At 42.0% G+C, this 23130-nt stretch overlaps 1 protein-coding gene across 1 annotated transcript; it reads left to right on the forward strand.

Annotated features, from left to right (window-relative positions):
* Positions 1-8011: 8011 nt before the first annotated feature.
* Positions 8012-21997, forward strand: dnajc3a (DnaJ (Hsp40) homolog, subfamily C, member 3a). Its single transcript, XM_085373896.1, has 12 exons — positions 8012-8224; positions 8706-8816; positions 8912-9036; positions 9359-9433; positions 11318-11470; positions 11606-11787; positions 13875-13994; positions 14464-14569; positions 14664-14784; positions 20614-20746; positions 21156-21304; positions 21491-21997. The coding sequence occupies exons 1-12, from the start codon at positions 8143-8145 to the stop codon at positions 21631-21633; spliced, it is 1500 nt and encodes a 499-aa protein (XP_085230022.1). The 5' UTR covers positions 8012-8142; the 3' UTR covers positions 21634-21997.
* Positions 21998-23130: the final 1133 nt, after the last annotated feature.

A 23130-nucleotide genomic window follows, 5' to 3' on the forward strand; every position in this document is an offset into this window, starting at 1 on the left:
TAAAACCTCACTTCAAGCTGCCATCTTGAAAACCCCAGTTTGAAATGTTGACTGAAATTCAGAAAAACTCTTCATTTGGATTGGGGAGTTCTGCTACACTTCAATCAAAGTACCTTTTATTCATTTATTTTTAAATGGGGGCCTGCATTGGAGATTGGTGGTAGAACTATCTCTGACTTGTTTAAGAGTGTGTAAAGCTGCTCCACGCCTGTTGGTGTCATGGCTAACGGATACATCCAAGCGCAGACAGCATTCTGGCAATCAAAAGGGTGACAATTTATTGACACAAAGTGAAACCACAGTGATACGTATATACAGTGAAAGGGGTAGTGGTCCAGGGCTCCAGGGGATGGAAGGGAGGAAATCCACGCTCACTTTTCACACAGTCCAATTTACGCCACTCCTCTTCTCTCGCACAGTCACTTGTCCTCACCCACTCTTGCTCCGATTCCCACTTATGCTGACACGCTCAGGGATCAGACAAGATGGCGCCGAGTATGGCAGCCTCGTCGCGAGCTCCCCCAAGCAACGGCTTTCTTCTGTGTTTAATTTTACTTTTCCTTTATTTTTTCACGAGCAGCACATGTCTCCTTGTGTACGACCGACAAACCTTACTGGACATAAAAGACGGTCTTTCTTATAACTTTCCGGAGTTCAAGTTTTGCAACACGGACGCTCCGTTTGCAGACCCCCCATTCATTTCACCTGAGACGCCTTTGTTCTCTGGCCCTGGAGGCCGCAAACGCCGACGCAGAGGGAGAAGATCTGGCGTTCTGGTTCGACTGAGACGGCGCACTTACAGACCACCGTTACCCAGTTTATTACTGGCTAATGTGCAGTCTCTGGAGAACAAGCTGTGCGAGCTTCGGGCACGGATCTCATTCCAGCGAGAGATGCGGGACTGCTGCGTGATCTGCCTCACAGAAACCTGGCTATCGGACAAAGTACCGGACTCCGCAATACAACTACCGGGGTTCTCCGTGCACCGCGCGGACAGGTCACAGGATCTTACTGGGAAAAGCAGAGGCGGTGGTGTATGTTTCATGATCAACAACAGCTGGTGTGATTATGCGAACGTGCACCCGGTCAAATCCTTCTGCTCACCGGACCTTGAGTACCTGATGATTAAGTGCCGGCCATTCTGGCTACCGAGGGAATTTACAGCAGTGATTATTACGGCTGTTTACATACCCCCACAAGCCGACACTGACCGTGCACTCAGGGAACTGTACAGCGCGATCAGCAGTGAGGAAACCGCACACCCAGAGGCAGCGTTTATCACAGCCGGAGACTTTAATAAGGGAAACCTGAAGAAAGTCTCACCAAAACTCCATCAACACATCCTTTTTAACACACGTGGAAACCGGCTACTCGACCACTGTTACACCTCTTTCCGGGATGCGTACAAAGCCCTCCCCCGCGTCCCATTCGGCCAATCAGATCACTGCTCCATCCTGCTCCTGCCCGCCTACAGGCAGAAGCTGAAACAGGAAGCTCCAACCCGGAGGGCGGTGCACTGTTGGACGGACCAATCGGAGTCTGCGCTGCGGGACTGTTTTGATCACGCGGACTGGGAAATGTTTCACGTGGCCGCCAGAGACATTGATCAGTACACAGACTCAGTCTGTGGATTTATCAGGAAATGCGTGGAAGATGTCGTCCCATCCAGAACAGTTAAATCCTTCCCAAATCAAAAACCCTGGATTAACGGAGATGTTCGCGCGGCACTGGCGGCACGGAACACCGCCTTTGCCTCCGCGAACACATCGGACTACAAACACGCACATTACCAACTCCGGAAGACGATCAAAGCAGCCAAACGTGAGTACAGGGACAGGGTGGAGCAACAGTTTGACAACCCTCGGAGTATGTGGCAGGGACTAAACACGATCACAGACTTTAGAGGGAAAACCAGCACACCGCAGACCACGGCCTCTCTGTGTGAGGATCTAAACGTATTCTACGCTAGATTCGACACAGCGAACACCATGAGACCGGACAGTGTGCGCACCGCGGATGACGTCAGTGCGCACACTGTGTCTGAGGAGGATGTGCGGAAGTGCTTCAGGAAGGTGAACGCGCGCAAAGCTACTGGTCCGGACGGGATTCCCGGCCGCGTCCTCAAGTCATGCGCGGCTCAGCTGGCTGGAGTGTTCACACACATCTTCAACCTTTCCCTCTCTCTGTCTGTAGTCCCAGCCTGCTTCAAAATGGCCACCATCGTCCCTGTACCCAAATCCTCCACCATCTCCTCATTGAACGACTGGCGACCTGTAGCCCTGACCCCCATCGTAAGCAAATGCTTCGAGAAGCTGGTCAGGGACTTCATCTGCTCTGCACTACCCGACTCACTGGACCCTCTACAGTTTGCATACCGCCACAACAGGTCCACTGATGATGCCATAGCCCTGACACTACACACTGCCCTGTCACACCTGGAGAAGAGAGACACGTATGTGAGAATGCTGTTTGTAGATTACAGCTCAGCATTCAATACCATCGTTCCCTCGAAGCTGGACAGGAAACTGCAGGATCTAGGACTGAGCAGCTCCCTCTGCAGCTGGATCCTTAGCTTCCTGTCTGACAGACGCCAGGTGGTCAGACTGGGCAGCATCACCTCATCCCCCATCACACTGAACACTGGTGCTCCACAGGGGTGTGTACTGAGCCCTCTCCTGTACTCACTCTACACCTACGACTGCACAGCCACTAACAGCTCCAACATCATTGTGAAGTTTGCGGACGACACTACAGTGGTGGGTCTTATCACCAACGGTGATGAGACGGCTTACAGGGAGGAGGTCAGCGCCCTGACCCACTGGTGTCAAGACAACCATCTCACCCTCAACGTCGCAAAGACAAAGGAGTTGATAGTGGACTTCCGGAGGTGCAGAGAAGTACACACCCCCATCACCATCAACGGCGCTGCTGTGGAGAGAGTGAGCAGCTTCCGGTTCCTTGGAGTACATCTGACTGAGGATCTTACGTGGTCAGTACACACAAACAAAACAGTGAAGAAGGCGCAGCAGCGCCTCTTCTTTCTCAGGAGACTGAAAAGATTCGGCATGAGCCCCCGCATCCTCAGGACCTTCTATCACTGTGCCATTGAGAGCATCCTCACTGGATGCATCACCACCTGGTATGGCAACAGCACCGCCTACAACTGCAAAGCTCTCCAGAGAGTAGTGCGGTGCTCTGAACAGATAATTGGAGGTGAGCTTCCCTCCCTCCAAGACATCTACAGGAAGCGCTGCCTGAGGAAAGCGGGGAGGATCATCAAGGACTCCAGTCACCCCAGCCATAAACTGTTCAGACTGCTTCCATCAGGAAGGAGGTTCTGCAGCATCCGGTCCCGTACCAGCAGACTGAGAGACAGCTTCTTCCACCAGGCCATCAGACTGCTGAACACGTCATAGACACCTCAGCTTCACTACTGGAACTTTAACATTATGCACTCCATACTGTATATAAATGCCACTTGTTTTGCACATATTCAACTCTGTATATTTTATATATTTTATTATTATTATTATTATTTTATTTTTTTTACTATTTAATTTGTAAAAATGTGTATACACACACACACACACACACACACACACACACACACACACACACACATGTAGGAAAATATTTAGTATACACATCCAGAAATGCATACACTATTATATATTGTACATATCGTTAGCTTCATAGCATAAGTGCCTAAGTCATTTTTTGGTCAAATTGAGATTTTTGCCTAACTTTACTCCCCTACCACTGCTGCATCATCCTGTCCGTCTGCCTATGTCATTGGCCAATCACAACACTCATAAGAGTCAAAAAACATACTTGCCTAAGTCATTCATTTGACTTAGGCAGTTTTACCATTGGACTTAGGCAGTTTTGCTACAATCAATTTGACTTAGGCAGTTTTGATGTATGCAAAATGGCTGATAAGAAGAAGAGGTTGACCGCAAGTGAAGCCCTTGCTCTTCTTTTTGATTCATTTACATCTGGTAAAAGTTCATATTTTTTTAGTTTTTTGGTCACTAAATGTATTTTCATTCAATCAAAGAGGTTATGACCATGTTAAAAGATTACTTTTTTGTTGCAAACAAAGTATGATGGCTAGCTAACATTAGCGTTAGTAGTGTAGCATTAGCATAGTAATGTAGTACAAGCTAGCAGCTAGCTAACAGCAGCATGCTACCAGAGTAAATCTTTGGCAATTTCAAAGGCAATTTGAGCATTTTCAGCAAGTTTGCAAATTATATTATGTTTCAAACATTTGCTTTTTATTAGGAGGAGAGTCTAAGGACGGGGGACGCCCTGGGTTCATTGTTAATTGTTAAATTGGACTTTATATTGACTGTGTTCAAATGACTGATACTGGTTGAACTCTATTGCCAGTAATATTCATGTAGCCCTTTGAGGCGACTGTTGTTGTGATTTTGGGCTATACAAAAATAAATTGATTTGATTTGATATTAATAGTACAAATTGATTTTTTTTTTTTTTTTACATAGCAGACATTTTGACTACACAAGTAGATTTAGATGTCATCTTGATTTACCATTTTAAGATACTCCAACAGCATTTTATTTTCTGTTGTATCATCAGGAAAGGAAGTTGATGTGAACTTAGAGGAGTTGGTGGATATAGATGAGGGAGAAGGAGGAAATTATGTTGATATGGGGCAACAGACTGATAAGCAGCCAGAGGAAGGAGAGGAAGATGAAGGAGAGGAAAAGAAAGGGGAAGGAGAGGAAGATGAAGGAGAAGAAAAGGAAGGGGAAGGAGAGGAAAAGGAAGGAGAAGGAGAGGAAGATGAAGGAGAGGAAAAGAAAGGGGAAGGAGACGAAGATGAAGGAGAAGAAAAGGAAGGGGAAGGAGAGGAAAAGGAAGGAGAAGGAGAGGAAGATGAAGGAGAGGAAAAGAAAGGGGAAGGAGACGAAGATGAAGGGGAGGAAGAGGAAGGAGGGGAGGTGGAAGCAGAGGAAGAGGAAGCCAGTCCAACCCCCAGCACTTCTGCTGTTCGTCACAAGCGTCCACTGCCCCATACGTGGAAGAAAAATGTCATCAAAGAAAAGCGTCTGAAGGGAGAGAATTACAAGAATACAATGGGACAGGAGAGACCACCAAAGGCCATGGGCCCACCATGCACATCACAGCACTGCTTCAAGTCAACGAAAAGAAGTTGTGAGCTACTGACTGAAGTTGAGAGAAGAGGAATCTTCAACAATTTCTGGTCCATGCCTTCCTGGGAGACACGCAAGGTGTATATCCAGACTGTTGTTGAAAATGTGCCCATAAAACAGAAGAAAGGTGGTGTTGATTCAAGGAGAACAACATCTCTGCTATACCACCTGCAACTCTCAGATAGATGCAAAATACCTGTGTGCAAAAATCTTTTCTGTTCCACACTTGGTATTGCCCTGAGAACCATTGGATCATGGTTAACTGCAGGCATGAAACCCAACACTCATACCCAGCCCAACCCCAAGATCAACAAGACTGGTCCTCATATGCCAATATCAGATGGAGACCAGGCCTTCCTGAAAGAGTGGCTCTCTGGAATACCTACAGTCCCATCCCATTACTGCCGCCAGGTTCCCTCTTATCAGAACAAGAAGTTCCTGGAGCCAGGAACAGTTTTGAGAGAGCTTCACAAGGAATACCAGAATGCTGCCAATGAGAATGGAAAGCGTGCTGTGAGTGAGACATACTTTCGGAAGGTTTTTGGAGAGCAGGATTACTCTGTGTCTTATTAGTTTCAGGTTGGCCATTCTTGTATTTTGCTCGTTTGTGTTGTTGTGTTTGCACATCTCTGCTGCTTGTGGGGCTCGCACACAAGAATTTCACTCGCATGTGCTGTGCCAGTGTGCCTGCACATGTGATGTGACAATAAAAGTGATTTGATTTGATTTGATTTGATCACAGGTAAGGGTCCACCACCAGTTCCAGGGAGATCTAAACAGAGACAGCTCGATTAGATTCAATACACCATTAAACACTGAGAGAGTCTTTTTAAAATAAGAGCTAAGAGCATGAACATGGGAGGTTCAACGTTCCAGCGCTGACTGCTCCGTGCCACAGCGTTAAATAGGGTAAAGCAGATCAGCGACAGGGCGAGACCCAGAGCAAGAGCCCACAATGAGCTCCGCCCAGGCAAGCAGGAGAGAGAGAGATAAAACAAAACAAACCTGTGGCAAACATGAGCCAGTCAGAGAGGCATGGGGACCATGACAGTTGGGTTTAATGAAGAGTAGAATTTTCGGATTATCACCAATTTTATAAACAGTACATTTGCATAATGACTAAAACTAGCACCACTGGCGAACAATAGGCTGTGAGTTCAGTTTCTTGATCATTAATATCCAAATTGTCATGATCATTGATCAACAACCACTGATCAAAGACCATTGATCAATGACAATTCATCAGTGGCGATGGGTACCATTCACAGAGAGTTGGGCTGCGCTTACAACATTGGTGAAAGATGATCCCTCAAGCCCCCTCCTCGATTCAGAGCTGGTCTTTCCCTTTTCATGTAAATGACCGCCTTGATTCCACATGTAAACCATGATTTTGCCCTGTCCAGGATGCGTATTGAAATAAATCAAAAGTGCTCCAAAATATAACTCTAGGATTTTATTAATGTTTTCCATTCATCCATGATAGTCATTATTCCTGCTTGATGGTAATGTTTAGGTTCACTGTCTTTGTATGTAACTGTTTGTGAGGTCATGACAATTTACTTTGGTTGGCTTCGTTGCTGTGTTTAGCATTCTGCTGGTCATCTCATTATTTTATGTTCTTTTAATGTAACAAATTTCTGCATAATGTTCATATGCAGGGCCGTCCATATGTTTGTGGAGATCCACTCTTTAAGAGCATTTAGTTTAACACATGGTTGCTATTAATAATAAATGCTGCTTCATTTGGTGATTGAAATAACTTGGCCTTGATTTGTGGATGCTGCATGCCACACTTTCTTTGTTTCCTGTTTCTTCTTTGTCTTAAGTTTGGGGGGTCAAGGACTAGAGAAGACCCAAGCTGGTTTTTGCCCTAATCTGTTAAAAACTATTTGAGAAAGCTTTTTGGTGGGGATGTGTTATGGTCTTTGTCTCCTTTTTTTAACTGCACTTTATACAGTAGACACAGTAATACTTAATGATCATATAGTTTCAAACTATTTATGAGAGTCCTTTGAAACTATGACATTAATAAAAACTAGAAACAGAGAATACAAGATGAAAATGTGTAACTGTTGTATATTTTTAGTGAATTCATTATATGATAGTTTATTAGTAAAAGTTACTTTTCATTTTTAAGTTTATAAAGCATGTATTGCTATAGTCAGCTCAAAAAAGGGTTAAGTACCTTAACCCTTAAAGTCCTGGAGGTCTTTGTAGCACTGCCAGGGCACAGTCATAAAAGGTTGTTAAATATAGTAGACTATAAGTTCTAATTTCCTTTTTTTCTTGTTCCATAAATCGTTGGGTTGCAGGCTAATACTTTTAAGAAACAGTTTAAAAAGTGTCAGTGTTTACTAACTCGTTTATTGTCTTTTTTCGTTCTGTCTCTGGCCCAGCCATAAACCAAGGAGAACTTCTGTATTTGTAAATTGTCTTTAGAAGCCAGGGTCTTTCGCTTTTACCGTAAAGATTTGACACTTATATGTTTGGGAAACGTTAAAAAAAAGGAGGAAAATCCACATAATTAACTGCTACAAATAAGAGATACAAGTAAATACAGATTTTTTAAAAAGATAAAATCTTAATGTCAAAATTACGGTTTACATTCTAGTTGATATACTTTTTACCTCAAAAATAAGGTGACTAGTGTACGTCCATAAGAACCACCGACCAACGCAAGCGCGCACGCACACACGCGCGCACACTGACCCTGTTGTGCTTGTGCTGCCGTGGCTGCTCTCTGTTGAACCAACAGATGTGGGCGGGGTTTTCCATATAATTCAGCCAATCACGATCACCCACGACCGGTCGGTTGCGTATGCTGGTCTACAGTGGCTGGGAAAAAGAGAAGAAATGTAGCCATCCGCCAACACATGGGATTGTAGCGAAATAAGGGGAGAACTGGTTGAAACAGTGACAGCTGAAGTCTGCGGGACGTGTCCAGAGAGAGAGAACTTTAACCATGGTTTCCATCGACCATGTGGCTCACAAAATACTGACGTACTTCCCATATGTTCTTGTTTTGATTGATATTAGGTTTCAAGGTAAGACGTTTGCTAGGTGTACTTTACATTTATAGCTGGTGAATGCTACCACTAACTTGAACTCGGGTTAAAGTTCAGACAACTTTATTACATGGGTAATGTCACTGACAGCATTAGCTTGTGAAATCGCTAATATTATTAGCTGACGTTAAGCTAGCTAGTCACTGGGTCAATTTTATTACTTAAAGCTAGCTGGTTTGAGCCTAAAGAATAAAAGATGATAGATAAAACTGCTTCTTTGATTATGCTTGCTCGTGAACGTCTTCAAGCTTGTAAGAAACCCAGGTACTTGTGAAAGTCTTTACCAATTACTGTGGGGAAAGCTGTTGCCGTTGCTCTTGTTATTGATGTGATTTACATTTTTGGGCGGGTCATATACAGGAATATTTAAATAAAATCTGATTATTGCATTACTTGAATGAGTAAAAATATGCTCAGTGTTGTTTTGTTGCACTATGATTTGTTCTATTTGTTTTTTAAGGAGGGAAATGTGGCAAGGATGGGAGTGTGGACAATCACATGGAGATGGGGAAGAAACTTCTTGCTGCTGGCCAGCTAGCTGATGCCCTCTCTCATTTCCATGCAGCTGTGGGTGAGTGTCAGAGACATGCTAACGACACCAAAAAAATGCCTTGGATTTTCCCAAAAGGTTTCTTCTAAAGTGACAGTTTCATTGGCATTTTACAGATATAGATCCCCAAAACTACATGGCATACTACAGAAGAGCTACAGTGTTTTTAGCAATGGGGAAGTCAAAATCAGCATTGCCTGATTTAAGCAGAGTCATTGAACTCAAACCGGACTTCACATCTGTAAGTTGTTGTCTTTACTGTTTGTCTAATGTGTATTTCTTCAGAAATGTTTTTTAACAGATGTAAATTTAAAATGTACATTTGACAGAAAATAGAATTTCAAAGCAATACTTCGTGTCATACTGCAGACTAACCTTTAAGGCAGAACTCTGTGATAAATCTATGCAAATAATTAGATAAAGCATGCAAACATCTGGCAACATTATCTTTTTATTTCGGCTGCGGGCCCAGGCGTGCTGGGAAATCAGTCGGTTCTGGAAGCTGTGTTGATAACTCTTTATTTTACATGCGAAACAAATTCTTGATGTGTCTCACTCAACAGGCACGGCTTCAGAGAGGAAATCTTCTTCTGAAGCAGGGAAAGCTGGATGAAGCGGAGAGTGACTTCAAGAAGGTGGTAAGTAAAGCAATACCCCCTTTTAAAGCAAAACTATGCTGGGGCAGACACTTGTGAGAGAAACAACAGTTCACCAGGAGGTGTCAGTGTTGATCTATGGCCGTAGTAACGTTGCAGTAGTCTTTTTTTTTTTTTTTTTTTTTTCTTCAGAATGATAAATATAAGTACAAAGACGTGTATTCATGGTTGTCTATACAGTGTCCTCCTTGTGCTGGATTTCAAGATAACAGATTAAAAAGCACTGTGAAGGGTGTGTTTGAAGAGATAAATGCCACTGAATGAAACTTAATTTTCCTTTACAGAACATAGAACATGAGCTAGTATTGTAGTAGTAGTATTATAGTATTGTATAACACTTATAACACTACAGTGAGGAACAACAGTGTGAGATTTTTGGATAATGACAGGGTAAATGCACTTTACAAAACACATGGTTCTTCGCAGTGAAACACCAGGGAAGTTGAAAGCCTTAAAAGAACAGGAAAGGGGGGTCATGTATATTTGAGTTTACTTACTAGATGTAAATAATGGGGAACGCTCATTTGAGCATTCTCGCACCATTTTAGAGGCTTGAATTTGTAAATGCATGTCCAATTAGAATCACATACTGCCACCTAAAATCATACAGTAAATGGCCTTGCCATGTCTGTGAATAAGTCTTAGGTTCCAATCGGGCTGTACAATATGAAGAATAATAGGATCAGATGGATGATATTAAAACATCCATCTTTTTCACATTACACTCGTTTTATACATGGATATGGTTTGGTTATGAAAAGTCTGACACGGAGCACAGAACTGGTCCCCAACACAGACACAACAAACCTTTTCTACCGGAGTATAGAAAGAGTTTACGAGAAGCAAAAAAGAGCCCCCAGGTGCTCAAAACAAACCTTACACTTAAAGGTTAGAACAGGCTTTTCCCTGCAGTGTGCCATGTAATAAAGACAAGTCAAAGTCACAACACTCGACTGCAGGTACACGACACCCAGCTATAAACACTTCACACAAGTCGAGTTGCCTGAGATTCACAGAATTTACAGAAAATGCACTATTTTGCGATTATATATCATTATCGGGATGAGAAATGTCTTCGGATAAGAGATTTTGGTCATATCGCACAGCCCTAAGTTCCAGGGACTTGGATGAACAGTTCACATGGTGTCACTTTGACCTTAAAGTATGCAGGTCATAGGCTCGTTTTTGGTCACCTGTCCACACTTCCCTGAAACCACCACCAGCAAGCTCTGAACTTCAAGTTGAAGCTTAATGATTAGTCCCATAATCATTCTTATGTTCTTATGTATGCTACACTGAATGATCACAGCCTTGGAATACTTTTAATAGTCTATTTCTGGAATTGCCTAAAGTATGGAAAAGTATTTAATTTTAAGCTGAGATTCATCCTCCATCAAGAGTGCAAAGAGTTCTTTTGCCTCCAGGGGGAAAGATTACATCTGAGCTTCTGCAGTCTATTTTTTTATTTTTTGTGGACTTCGTTTTGCTGGTATACTGTTGAGGGAACGGGCCAGAGGTGCAGGCTGTTCTGCTGCTTCAGCAGTCCACAACATTGGCCTGGTGTAATGCGTCACATTTATGCTCTTCCCTTAGCTGAGCTAGCAGGAACCATTTAAAGAGTAGATAGGTCTATTTGTAAGAGTTGTACCATTAGCTGAGATGGCTCTTGTGAGTATGATGACCTCTGCAACGAGATTCATTATAACGTTATCTGTGCAGGGACTGGCAAGCACTGCAGTGATAAGTAATATTTTCGGGAGGCAGAAGATGGCACAGAAATCTCAAATTGGAATACATCTATGAGAGATGGAATCACATTTTCTTTAGCTACATTAGTACTTAGCGTAATGCCTTGAAATCTTCTAGCTGAAGTCCAACCCCAGCGACAAAGAAGAGAAGGAGGCCCAGAGCCAGCTGACAAAATCAGATGAAATTCAGCGCCTGGTGGCTCAGTCACGCCGGAGCTTCGACGACAAGGATTATGTGACAGCTGCTGCACAGCTTGACACCGTCATCGAGGTGAGAGACATTCCTTGCCAGTATTGACTGATTTTCCCACAAGCATAGGATTTTCTGCATTATCATCGATACAGAGAGTACAGAGCATTTGCGTATCACCTGAAGTCTGTAAGCGTTATTGTCCGACTGTTGCAGACGTGCATTTGGGATGTGACCTCTCGTGAGATGCGAGCAGAGTGTTTCATTCAGATGGGAGAGATGGGGAAAGCTATCAGCGACCTTAAAGCTGCATCCAAGTTAAAGAATGACAATACCCAGGCTTTCTACAAGCTGAGCACCATCTACTATAATCTTGGAGACCATGAGATGTCCCTCAGGTAAGGACTCGCAGACTGTTTGCTTTCAAGAAGCTCCCTGCTGCTGTTTACACTGTGGCAATGCCACAATAAGGCAGCATGTCACTATGGTTGATACTCTACTAATCACAAAGCTTTTATTCTAAATTAAAAAAAAATAGCAGGAACATTTCTGATAATGATTTAATCTTAGTTATTTTTTCTTAAAAAATATATTGGATTTACACTTCATCAGAGTGCAGTATAGTGGGTAGCTCATTCATAGACTGTGCCTCATAAGAATAAAAAAAAAAAAAAAAAAAAAGGTAAACAGGATTTTAAATTTTGCTATTATCTTAAAAGGGTTGTCTTTTTGTACAGCCATGCACTTTTGCCCACTCTCTGGAAGTCTAATTTTCACCACTTTCAGTAATATGCATGAGTGAAGTGTGCTAGATTTCCTCCTCTGTGTCAGAAAAGGCAACACTTTAGCTTGAATGTAAGTTTTGAGGAGGAAATGGAGTCAAGAGGCCAAAATAGCTGAGTAGTACTGCAACGGTTCATGTGGCCCAAAAAAAAACCCCCAGAACTTGTGCTTATTTAAGGTGCTGTGAGTGGGCGCACAGTGAAGGCTCTAATGTTTAAGTCGACTGTCTGCAGAAGTTTGCATTCAGTGGTAAAATTGCAAAACAAGAAATGAACCAAACATAGTGGTACAGAGAGCAGCGTATGGCTTCACAAAGGCATAGCCTTCATGGATTTCAAAACACAACTGAAATTAATATTGGAAATTTTTGTGTAGATACTTTTATATTTTATAAAATGGCATCTTTCTATTCTGATGAATGTCATGACGAATGCATTTCCACCCTCAACATTACAAATGCGTGTATGATGATGATGATGTGGACTGCTGTTTCAGTGACTGGCCTTCTCATTGCTATTATTATTATCATCATTAGAAAGACTGTAGCCATAAATGACATAAGTAAGTTACTAACAGTGTAGGGACTAATGCGCTATTAAGTAACGCGTTACAGTTACTACGTTATTTTTGTGTGGTAACGAGCACAGTAACTAGTTATTATGCGAAAGCCAGGAACACGTTAGTCGTTACTGGGATTTAGATAGGGTCGTCATTGGTTACTTCGTGTGGTGGCTATCACGGAGCTTCCGCAGATTCAGTAACATTAGCAAGTGGTGGAGGACAGCAGGTGGATGAGGGAAAGGGGAGGCAAAAGGAGAGACCCGAAGTGGCCGCCAGTCCGAGTGTCAGGTGAACTGAACTTCAGGTAAGAAGTTATGACCTGCAGTCTATCTGGGTCAGATATAAACCAAGTTTAGGTGGAGTTTATTTTCGTTATGCTGACTTTTCCGTACTGCGTACTAGCTAGCATGACGGAGTTTCTATACAGCTGGGTGGGTGCTATGATGTTACTGAAGTTGAACTTTATTTTGTTCATAAGGTTAATTATTAGAGTTGCCAACCGTCCCCTAAAAAAAACGGAATCGTCTCGTATTCAGAGAAAATATTACGCGTTTCGTATTGAGGTGAAAAGGAACACAGTTTGTCCCGGACTTATGCTACAATGAAAAAGACACAAAGCTGGATTTATTCTGTGTCTTTGCTGCACAGCTGCCTCTTCTCTCATTCTCCCCCCTCCCTCAGCTGATTGGCTTTTCTCTCTTGTTTGTTTATCGCCCACTTCACGCCAGAAAGAGGAAACCGCCGGATGTCGCGCTAAACAACAGCAGCACGTTTAAGCTTGATCCGCTGTTGTTAGAATTTATTTAAAATTAATTTCTAGTATCAGCTGATGTTTGCTGGAGCCACAGCTGTAAAGCAACACATTAAAAAGAGAATTCTGAGTAAAACCAAAGTTACTTTCCCTAGTAACTAGTTACTTTGAAAGTAACGAGTAACTTGAAGTAACTGAGTTACTTTTGATAGAAGTAACTAAGTTACTAATTTAAAGTAACTTGCCCAACACTGGTTACTAATGATCATGCATTTGTACATTAGGGTTTATTTACTGTAAATCTGGTGTGTTATTGTCATTCTGTTCATGTCGTCACCATTGAAAGTTAGCCTTTTCAGCCTCACCTTTCCTCTGTCCTATGATCTCCAGTGAGGTGCGTGAGTGCTTGAAGTTGGATCCTGATCACAAGCAGTGTTACAGCCATTACAAGCAAGTGAAGAAGCTCAACAAACAGATCCAAGCTGCTGAGGAATACATCCAAGAACAAAGGTGTGTTTGTATGTTCATGAAAACATTTTTATGAGCACGAGTTTAAATTGAATCCTCAGGAATAATGTCGTTTTGGTCCACCTTTAGAGTGCTGGTTTAAGTGGTAAGAGTAAAGTGGTACGGCTAACAGCATATCAGTGAGTGTCCTCACAAAGATAGAAATGTGTCAGGAAAGTCTTCATCTCTGTAAATATAAAATAATATCCCATCTGAATACCGGGGATTGCATCAGCTGTACAATGACGGCTCTCTTATCCTCAGGCTCCCCCACTTCTCTGGTTTTACAAAGAGGCGTGCAAATCCCATCTTAACGTGAATGGATGTCACATCATGTTTGACATATATAAGGTTTCATATTTACAAGACTTAAAAGAGAAATTAACGATGGTGTGGTGTTTGTGGGTGCAGTGATCCATGTTGCAATCCCCTGTTTTGCCAGCGTCACATAATCGCCTCCCGCTTCCTTTAGGTATGAAGACGCAGTGAGCAAGTACGAGGCGGTGATAACCACCGAGCCCAATGTGCAACATTTCTTGCTTCTTGCCAAGGAGCGAATCTGCCATGCGCTAACACAGGTAAGCCCCTTTACTGCTGCAAAAGGATGTGTTAGGCCGCTGTGCTTCTATTAAAGGATCTATCCAAGCTTCGTTTTTTCTTTGTTATGACCAGGCCCAGCAGGCTAGCAGAGCAATCTCAGTCTGTAGTGAAGTCCTAAAGTCCAATCCTGCGAATGTTAATGTGCTGAAGGACAGAGCTGAGGCCTATCTCCAAGATGAACAGTATGAGGAAGGTAAGCCCGACATATGTAGCTGCATCAAGGTCCTTCAAGATCGAGGGTGGGTAACATTTTGTCTGCTGGCTGGACTGACTTGGGAACAATAAGCAAACAGGAACACATCAGCTGAATAGAATCCCTGCATCAGTGAATAAAAACAAAATGGTACAAATATATATGCACTTTATAAAGTCATAGATTATAATTGTTACTCACTTGCACTTCACCAAATGAAGAAATTCTAGATTAATATTTACCATTTATATTCATATGTAACGTTTCCCATGCATTGACGTCACAATAGTTGGCTATAGTTTTAGACTTTCATTTTCCAAAGTCTGATACAAAAAGAAATTGATTTATTAGTGGCCAGTTCCCTTGCTCTTGTTTTGAAAGTTCAGTTCCTGCTAACCGGATAGCATAAGGAGGTCTCACCACTCAGCAAGCACCTTGGTAATGCTTGTGCACGGTTACTCGCACACTTGAGCCACATTCTCTTTATCTCAGAAATCGGAGGTCATCGGAAAAAGAAGTGTTTTGTCGGATACCTGAAAAGTTGAACACAATGCTTGTTTATTGGTGCTTAAAAACGCTGCAGTGTTATTAGCTCTCTCTATGGATTGTTTAGAGAGTCATAAATGCACAACAGCAGCAGCGTAGATTACAAGTAGCCGTTTAGTGCTGCTGATGTCTTTGTAGCACTAGTTGCCTTGTGGGTTCTCCTCAGTAAGCAGAGAGAGGAGAAACTTGAATTGCTCACATACACACAGTTCGTTATTGTAATTAGTACAGGGGGGGGGGAAATGCTTGCTTTGCTGAGTTGCCCTACTTCAGAGCGCCGTCTGCCTCTCGTACTCGGCCACTGTGCAGCCGCTTGCTGTGCTCCACGGCGCACACTCTCCTCTGACCCCACTCCTCCTATACAGGGAGAGAGGTTAATTAGCAGATGCATGCAGGTGTACCACTCTCTCCCAGCTGGCACTGCTCCCTAAACACTTCTTCCTACAGCTGATCCAGCAAAACAAACCCCACCGCCACAGTCTTGCATTGCAAAGTCAGGGTCTGTGTTGCTGATCCAACTTTCCTAATGGGAAATCCAACTTTAGGAGGCATTCCAGCTAAAGGTTTCCCACTCAAAATGGAGCGTGGCATTATTTTGAAGCTTGTGTGCAGATGGCCTGTTTGTCTTCAGTTCAGTTTGGGTGTTTGTTTTATGTCTGTCCTGCTTTTGAGCGCACTCAGCAATGTTTGGATGGAATTTCTTTACATTTGGCAAAAACAATCACTCAAAGATTAAGTCATCAGAATCTAGAGGTTAAAGGTCAGGGATACTATGACTTCACAAAATGCCTTTTTTGGCAATGCCTCACACAGACTATCATAAGACTGTCACGTTAATCTACAAGAATAACATGGTGAACTGTAAACTGGACAGAAGTCAGCTTCACTGAGTCTCGACAGACATGTGTGCAAACTGCAACTTTACATCTGCAAAGTGGTAATTACAGATCAGCTTCACAAAAGCTGTTACACTTCCAATCTTGGAGCCTGCAGCGCTGTAGATGCTGAAATTCAATTGAAGTTTTTGTGATGAGAACACAACGATTAGTCTTACTGACTTTATTGGGTGCAACCTGAAACTCAAATGCCCTTCAGCATAGCAGCTCTGCCTCATAATGAAGCTTATAATGACCAACTGAACTACATGTTTGCTGCTGAGTCTGAAGTTATTTGTTTTATACCTTAGAAATTTTTTCTCACTTTAAATTTAAGAACTGAGCAGGAAAAATGTTTGAAAAGCACATTAATGTATTTCAGATGAACTTGTGCAAAATGCAACCTCAATAATAAATGGTAAGTTAAATTAACGCCTTTATGACTGCAAATTTTAAAGTGGGTGAGGTCTGGACTTTGAATGGGCCATATTTCTATAGTGGTTTGGTTCTTTTCTAGTTGTGAACTTTAACATTTAACATGCTAACTGAGGCCTGCATAGTCTGAGATGGCGCTCTTGGGGTGTTTTGCAGTATTTTTGAGTGTTGCACAGTCTGACCTTGAGGTGAATTGGCTGGGATGTTCACTCGTAGGAAGATTGGCAGCTGTCTCGAATGTTTTCCGCTTGTGAATAATCTTTCTCACTGCAGAATGGTGCACTTACCATTACCCTCCTCAGATTGATGGGCAACAACGGTTGCTTGTCTAAGATCACTGATGATTTCTTCCCTCCTTGGCATTGTGTTGGCGCACACACCAGAATGCTCCAGACCGGGAGACCTGGGTGATCGTGGCTCAAAGAGTTGGCAGTTTGTCTTGTAATCGGAAGGTTGCCGGTTCGAGCCCCAGCTCGGACAGTCTCGGTCGTTGTGTCCGTGGGCAAGACACTTCACCTACCGCCTACTGGTGATGGCCAGAGGGGCCGATGGCGCGATATGGCAGCCTCGCTTCTGTCAGTCTGCCCCAGGGCAGCTGTGGCTACAACTGTAGCTGCCTCCACCAGTGTGTGAGAGTGAATGAATAGTGGAATTGCACAGCGCTTTGAGGGCCCCGAAAAGCACTATATAAATGCAATCCATTATTATTATTACTGCCAACACTCCTTCTTTTATGGAGGCGTTCACATTTGTTGCGGATCAGTTAATCGCGTGCATTTGATTATCAGCTCCTGACTGCTGTTTAACCTGTGAGTTTGTCTGAAAGCAGCACAGGTGTGCTTTTTGCACTTGACTGTAATTACCCAAACTCTTGTGCACTACCTGTAACTGTTGTCATGCTAGGAGCCCAACACAAGGGGTCCTTGTAACACAACACAGTATGCAGAGTGAAACAAAGTTAGGCGTCAGTGAAACCTCTTTTAAGCAGCTTCCTTCAGATCTCATAACTGTACATAGAAACGTATGTAGAGTACATCCTGCAAATTAATTTATGCATGTAAACCAAAAATATTGTTTTTCAGACAGAAGAGAGATTCTAACATCTAATTACCTTCTGCCTCATTCGATACAATCTGTCTGTTAATTACCAAATGCCTTCTATTTTTGAATTTAGATAAGCACAGTGCAGGTTACATGTGTGGCTAAATATAAGAATCTTCATTTTGAATTTGGTTGAAGCATACAGCTAACAGATCTCAAGCCAGAGAAGACAAACGTCACCAACCCTGAGAGCACTTTATTACATACAGCATGATTAGAATTAAATGTGGAGCCGAGTGTTGGAGGTAAATATAACCTGCGAGATGTAGACCTGCCCAGCACTGCTGGCAGAGCAAGTGTGCAGAATTACTTGTTTTTCAAACATGAAGCTTCAATGGCAGTGGCAGAAAGTGCACAAGTGCACACACACACACACACACACACACTCAGCTCTTACTATCCTTAACGCTTTACTGACAGAAGGTGGGATTAGGCTGAAACAACGGTCTCCCCATCTCTTGTCAAATTGCAGAAATGATGGCAGATGGTGAAATCTGCAGGAATAATCTCCCACTAATCATTTTACCTGTCACCTGATGTTCAGCTACTGCTGTGCAACAGACCAGTGCATATTTTTATCAAAATTCCTGCCTACACTATGTGTATCTGTCAATTAAATTTAAAATGTAATGAAAACCATCACACCCATCTCAACATGTTTTTATACAGACGGATATTGTAATAGCCAAACCTTTGGTGCTGTAGGACTCGAGCTGGGTAGTGTTAGCTTGAAGGTATATTAAATAATGACAAACAGTGTAACCAGTGACTATATTCAGCAGCACAAATGTACAGACACATTTTGAATGTTTGGACAATCATTAGGGGACTTAAAGCAATACTTGAAGCAGATGATATAATTTTGAAACATATTGGCTTTATGAGTACACGATTAGTTGAGACAATGCAAATTTCTTGGTCTCTGCAGCATTTGAAGATCAAATGATTCATGTACTGGGCTGTGGTGCAGCCCCTCTGTTTAAATTCTATGAGATTGGATATTTTAGCTCCTCTCCATTTAAGGTAATTTTTTTTTTTCTAAATCTGATTGGCTTACCTTTACAAACAGAAGGTTTGAACAGCAGGTGGGTGAAACTGCTCACAGCTAGAGCCCTGTGTCTGAGCTCCTGTGTGCTTCTGTGTTCATTGTGGCAAGTGATAAAAATACCAAATTGGCACAGACAGTTGAAGAAACATCAGGAGCACTTTGCTGTTGGAGAGCAAAATGTTGCAACTCTCGCTTTAGTAGATTTTTAGTGATGGAGAACGATGCATTTGCAAAATCGCTGGGTAAATTGTGTTTCTACTCTGCAGTATTAAATATTAGTTGTATCTCAGCTTTAAACTCAGATGTCAGAAACAAAGGTCAACATATGCATAAAGAAAATGTTAGCTACAAAAAAAATAAAGATAAATTAAACCTCTGTGCTTAAATTAGACTGTATAACCGGCAACACCCATATTGATATTATTATTGAAGGCTTGCATCTACTAAGCCTTTATTTCAACTCTTACAATAAAACACACCCATGTATCCATCCAATTAAACCCACAGTAACTGCTGCCATCAGTCCAGGCAGGTCAGCCTGACAGTAATAATATTCTTCTCAAAGATCCCAGCATCACCCCAGCAGGTGATGCTGGCTGGACTAAGTCTGTGTGTGTTGTAATCACCATGGCATAAACACATCAGCAGGTAGTGAAGCCAGACCTTGTGTGGGATTTTTACGGGTGTTAATTCACCACAGAGGGTAAACAAGCCTCAAAGCAACCAAACGTGTGCACACAAACAGCCTTAATATGAAAGTTTATTCAAGGACACTAGTGACGTAATATCACAAAGTGGATATTTGTGGATCCCGTGCTTCACTACTGATAACAATCATTTGTTACGTTTCTTTAAGCGTCTGCTGTGAATTTAAGCTATTTTAATTTAATTGCCACTACCATGGTTCTTTGGTTTCAGATACACGGCAACCATTGCTCTGACAGCTGGATAGTTTCTGAAATTTTAATTGCCATACCTTGTGTAGGTATTTTTATTTATTTAAAAATGTGTCTGTACTAAAGGAATCAATTCTCCAGCAAGTAAGGTGTGTTTAAATCGGCGCAGGTGATGCCGCTCTTCACCGTTCAGAGAGTAATGCTTTTTCTCTGAGAAGTCTATTCTCATTTGTAGAGGTCGATACTGATTTTTACAGAAATTTGTGACAATATAGCATCGACAGCTTGAGCAGGAGACATCATAGATTCGAAGCAGTTTCAGTTTTAGCTATATAGTGGTAAAGTACAACAACAGTCAGCTCAATGCACTTTACATTGTAAGGTAAAACCCGACAATAATAAAGAGAAAACCCCAGCAATCAAACAACACCCTATGAGCACCCACTTGGCGACAGCAGGAAGAAGAAAAAAAAAAAAGTAATGTAAAGTAATGTACAAAATTTTCTTATATTAAGAAACCCCCAAAATCGGGCTCAGGGAGGGAACGCTGTCTGCCACGACTGGCTGGGGGTGATGAGAAGAAGACAGGATAAAAGACATGGACGATTAAATGGAGAGTGGTGTATAAACACCATATAGTGAGTGAAGAAAAACTCACTGCATCATGGGAAGCCCCCAGAATCCAAATAATCCAAAATCATCTGCATATTAACCCATATTTAGCCACAAAGTTTCTTGTATTTGAATGAATGAACTCTTACATAAGGGCAGGGGAGGAGCAGGAAGCTGGATATACTGTAGATTGGTGTTAGAGCAGTTACATCAAAGATGTGTTTTTTCAGTTAAGGTATTGTTTACATCACATTATTAGTTTTCAGTGAATAAATAATACTAATTTCATTGTACTCCTTTTTTTTGTCCTCTTCAGCTGTTAAAGATTACGAGACTGCTGCAAAACACAGCGAGGGGGACCGTCACATCAAAGAAGGTCTGGAAAGAGCACAGCGGCTACTCAAACAGTCTCAGAAGAGGGATTATTATAAGATCCTTGGAGTGAAGAGGTGGGAATCGGTCAATGGATTTGGGAATTTTTGCAGATCAAGTTCAGCAAGAAAATGTAACACATTATTGCCAATCAGTTGGTGGAGAATTTAAACTTAAAAAGTAGTTTTCTTATGAAAGACCGCTGGTTTGCTTTTAGGTTGCTTTTTTATCACGCCAAAACATCACTGCTCTTGAATATTTCATCATTGATGCCTTTTGAACATTTTTGAGTTTAAAAGGTCTACTGATAATCTGAGATGGAATACAAATTTACAGCCACGGAGGCATTTGTATTACACTGGGGCTAGAAAACTAACTCTGACACTTGGATGAGTATTTTTAGGTCTGGCTTAGGTCAAAATGAGAAAAGAAAAGCTGTTCTTATCTTTGACAAATGTGCTGATAATGCTGTCGCCGTGGTCACAGAACTGCCCAGAAAAAGGAGATTATCAGAGCCTACAGGAAACTGGCACAACAGTGGCACCCGGACAACTTCCAGGATCCGGAGGAAAAGAAGAAGGCAGAGAAGAAGTTCATAGACATCGCTCAGGCTAAGGAGGTTCTCACTGATCCAGGTAGTGTGTGTGTGTGTGTGGGTGTGTGGAAAGTTGTTAATGCAAGCCTAAATCACTTCAAGAGTTGCTGTACCATTTACCATTACCCTTTAGATTGTTCTCTACAGCTCTAACACTAATGGTTTTAGAAAAAGAGACACTGATTTCTAATTCAAGTGTGTGACAAGAATCTTCACGTTTTCCTAGAGATGAGAACCAAGTTTGACCACGGAGAAGACCCCATGGATCCAGAGAGCCAGCAGGGGCACCATCATCATCACTTCCACGGCTTTCAGGGTTTCAATCCGTTTGGCTCCGGGCCCTTTAACTTCAAATTCAACTTCAACTGAGGCGGCTTACTCTTCAGCACAGCTGGAGTGAATATTTGTACTTTCCTCCCTATTTAAAAGGGAGATCACTGGCATAAAAAGACTGTTCACAAGTATCATAAAAATGTGGAGCATAAGGTGACTTGATTCAGTGAGTCTAATTAATTAAAAATGCATCTTTGCTGTGGGAATCAAAACTTTGGGGGAAAAGGTCTCCTACTCTGCTAACAAATATCAGACTTGAAGCGGCTTTTATCTATCAGATCTTACTCTTGTATCCTCTCCACAAATTGTACAATCACTTCACATCCATTCGTAGGAATGTATTTGTACAGAGGTACAGTATTATTTTTGTATGAATGGAGGGTTTTTTGAACTGTAAATAAAGAGCTATTTATGTACATTAAATTGAATCGAGAGCATTTTTTAACCGACATCGACAGAGACTAAAGGGTAATAATTGTGACTCCTTAAATTCACGCTGAAAGTGTATATATTGAAGAACAGACCAAGAAAATCTCCTCAAATACATCTTTTGGACCATGAATCATTAACTGACCTCAGTGGTGAGCACAACTCGCAAACAATTTTTGCAATGACATTTTGTAGCAAAGGTTTATTCTTGATCCACCAAACAGTAATATAAACAGTTCAGTTTGACACAGCACAGTGAAAGATGGGTGCCCTGAGAGCAGCCTTCCTGCGCCCGTTTTCTTTAATGTTCACTTTTAAGACATAAATCTGCCGTTTGCTTCAGTCCAGCAGCAACACTGATCTTGGGACAGTTGATTCCTGAGACAAAACTGGTTCATTTTGGAATTGAAACAAAAAACCAAGAAAAACTGTAGAAGTACAGTGAAGTTGAAGACTCATAACATGTAAACATCTTGTAATAACTTAAAATCCCCTACCATCCATTAACCGTGACCTTAAGTGTGCAAATGAGGAGTTTTTCATCCGTAATATTAAAGTCTCGCCTGAGGGATGTACCACAAAGCAAGATGAATGGGCTAAAAGAATGATGGCACTAAAGACGGGAGATTTCAATGTCACCAAGGTGGCTCTCTACTTACAATGAACTCCTTACCTGCTCACAGTTTTGACAGTTCTGAATGACGGGCTGCTGTGAAGAGTGCCATGTTTTTACAAGTTTTTAAAGAATGACATAGACGCTCCGCTGTGGGATTACTGTGTTATATATAAACCCACAGAGATGCACATTAATACAGTAGCAGTAAACCGGCAGAATCCACATACAGTCAACTGATGATGCGCAAAATGCATAAATATCCTTACAATTGGTTCTGATTTGCTGCAAAGTCAGTTTTATACTGTTGGTATTGCAGTTATTTGATTATTGGTTGACTATTTATCACAGTGAAAGCTCAGTCAATAACAGTAATGTAGGTTTTAACAAAAAGTCAAAATGATAATCACCTCCATTCCACAGTGGTGGTAGCCATGTAGTTACTTCAGTGGGTACTTAAGTAGTACTTGAATATGTGTATATGATATATA

Source organism: Diplotaxodon limnothrissa, linkage group LG16, assembly GCF_057381915.1.
Source record: "Diplotaxodon limnothrissa isolate DT_005_m linkage group LG16, D_limnothrissa_male_GT1.1, whole genome shotgun sequence".
Classification (NCBI taxonomy): Eukaryota; Metazoa; Chordata; class Actinopteri; order Cichliformes; family Cichlidae; genus Diplotaxodon; species Diplotaxodon limnothrissa.

Coding starts and splice junctions, on each gene's coding strand:
- dnajc3a (XM_085373896.1), top strand. CDS start 8,143: ATGGTTTCCATCGACCATGTGGCTCACAAAATACTGACGTACTTCCCA. Junction 9,037..9,358: donor TCAAACCGGACTTCACATCT/GTAAGTTGTTGT, acceptor CTCACTCAACAG/GCACGGCTTCAGAGAGGAAA. Junction 13,995..14,463: donor GAATACATCCAAGAACAAAG/GTGTGTTTGTAT, acceptor CGCTTCCTTTAG/GTATGAAGACGCAGTGAGCA.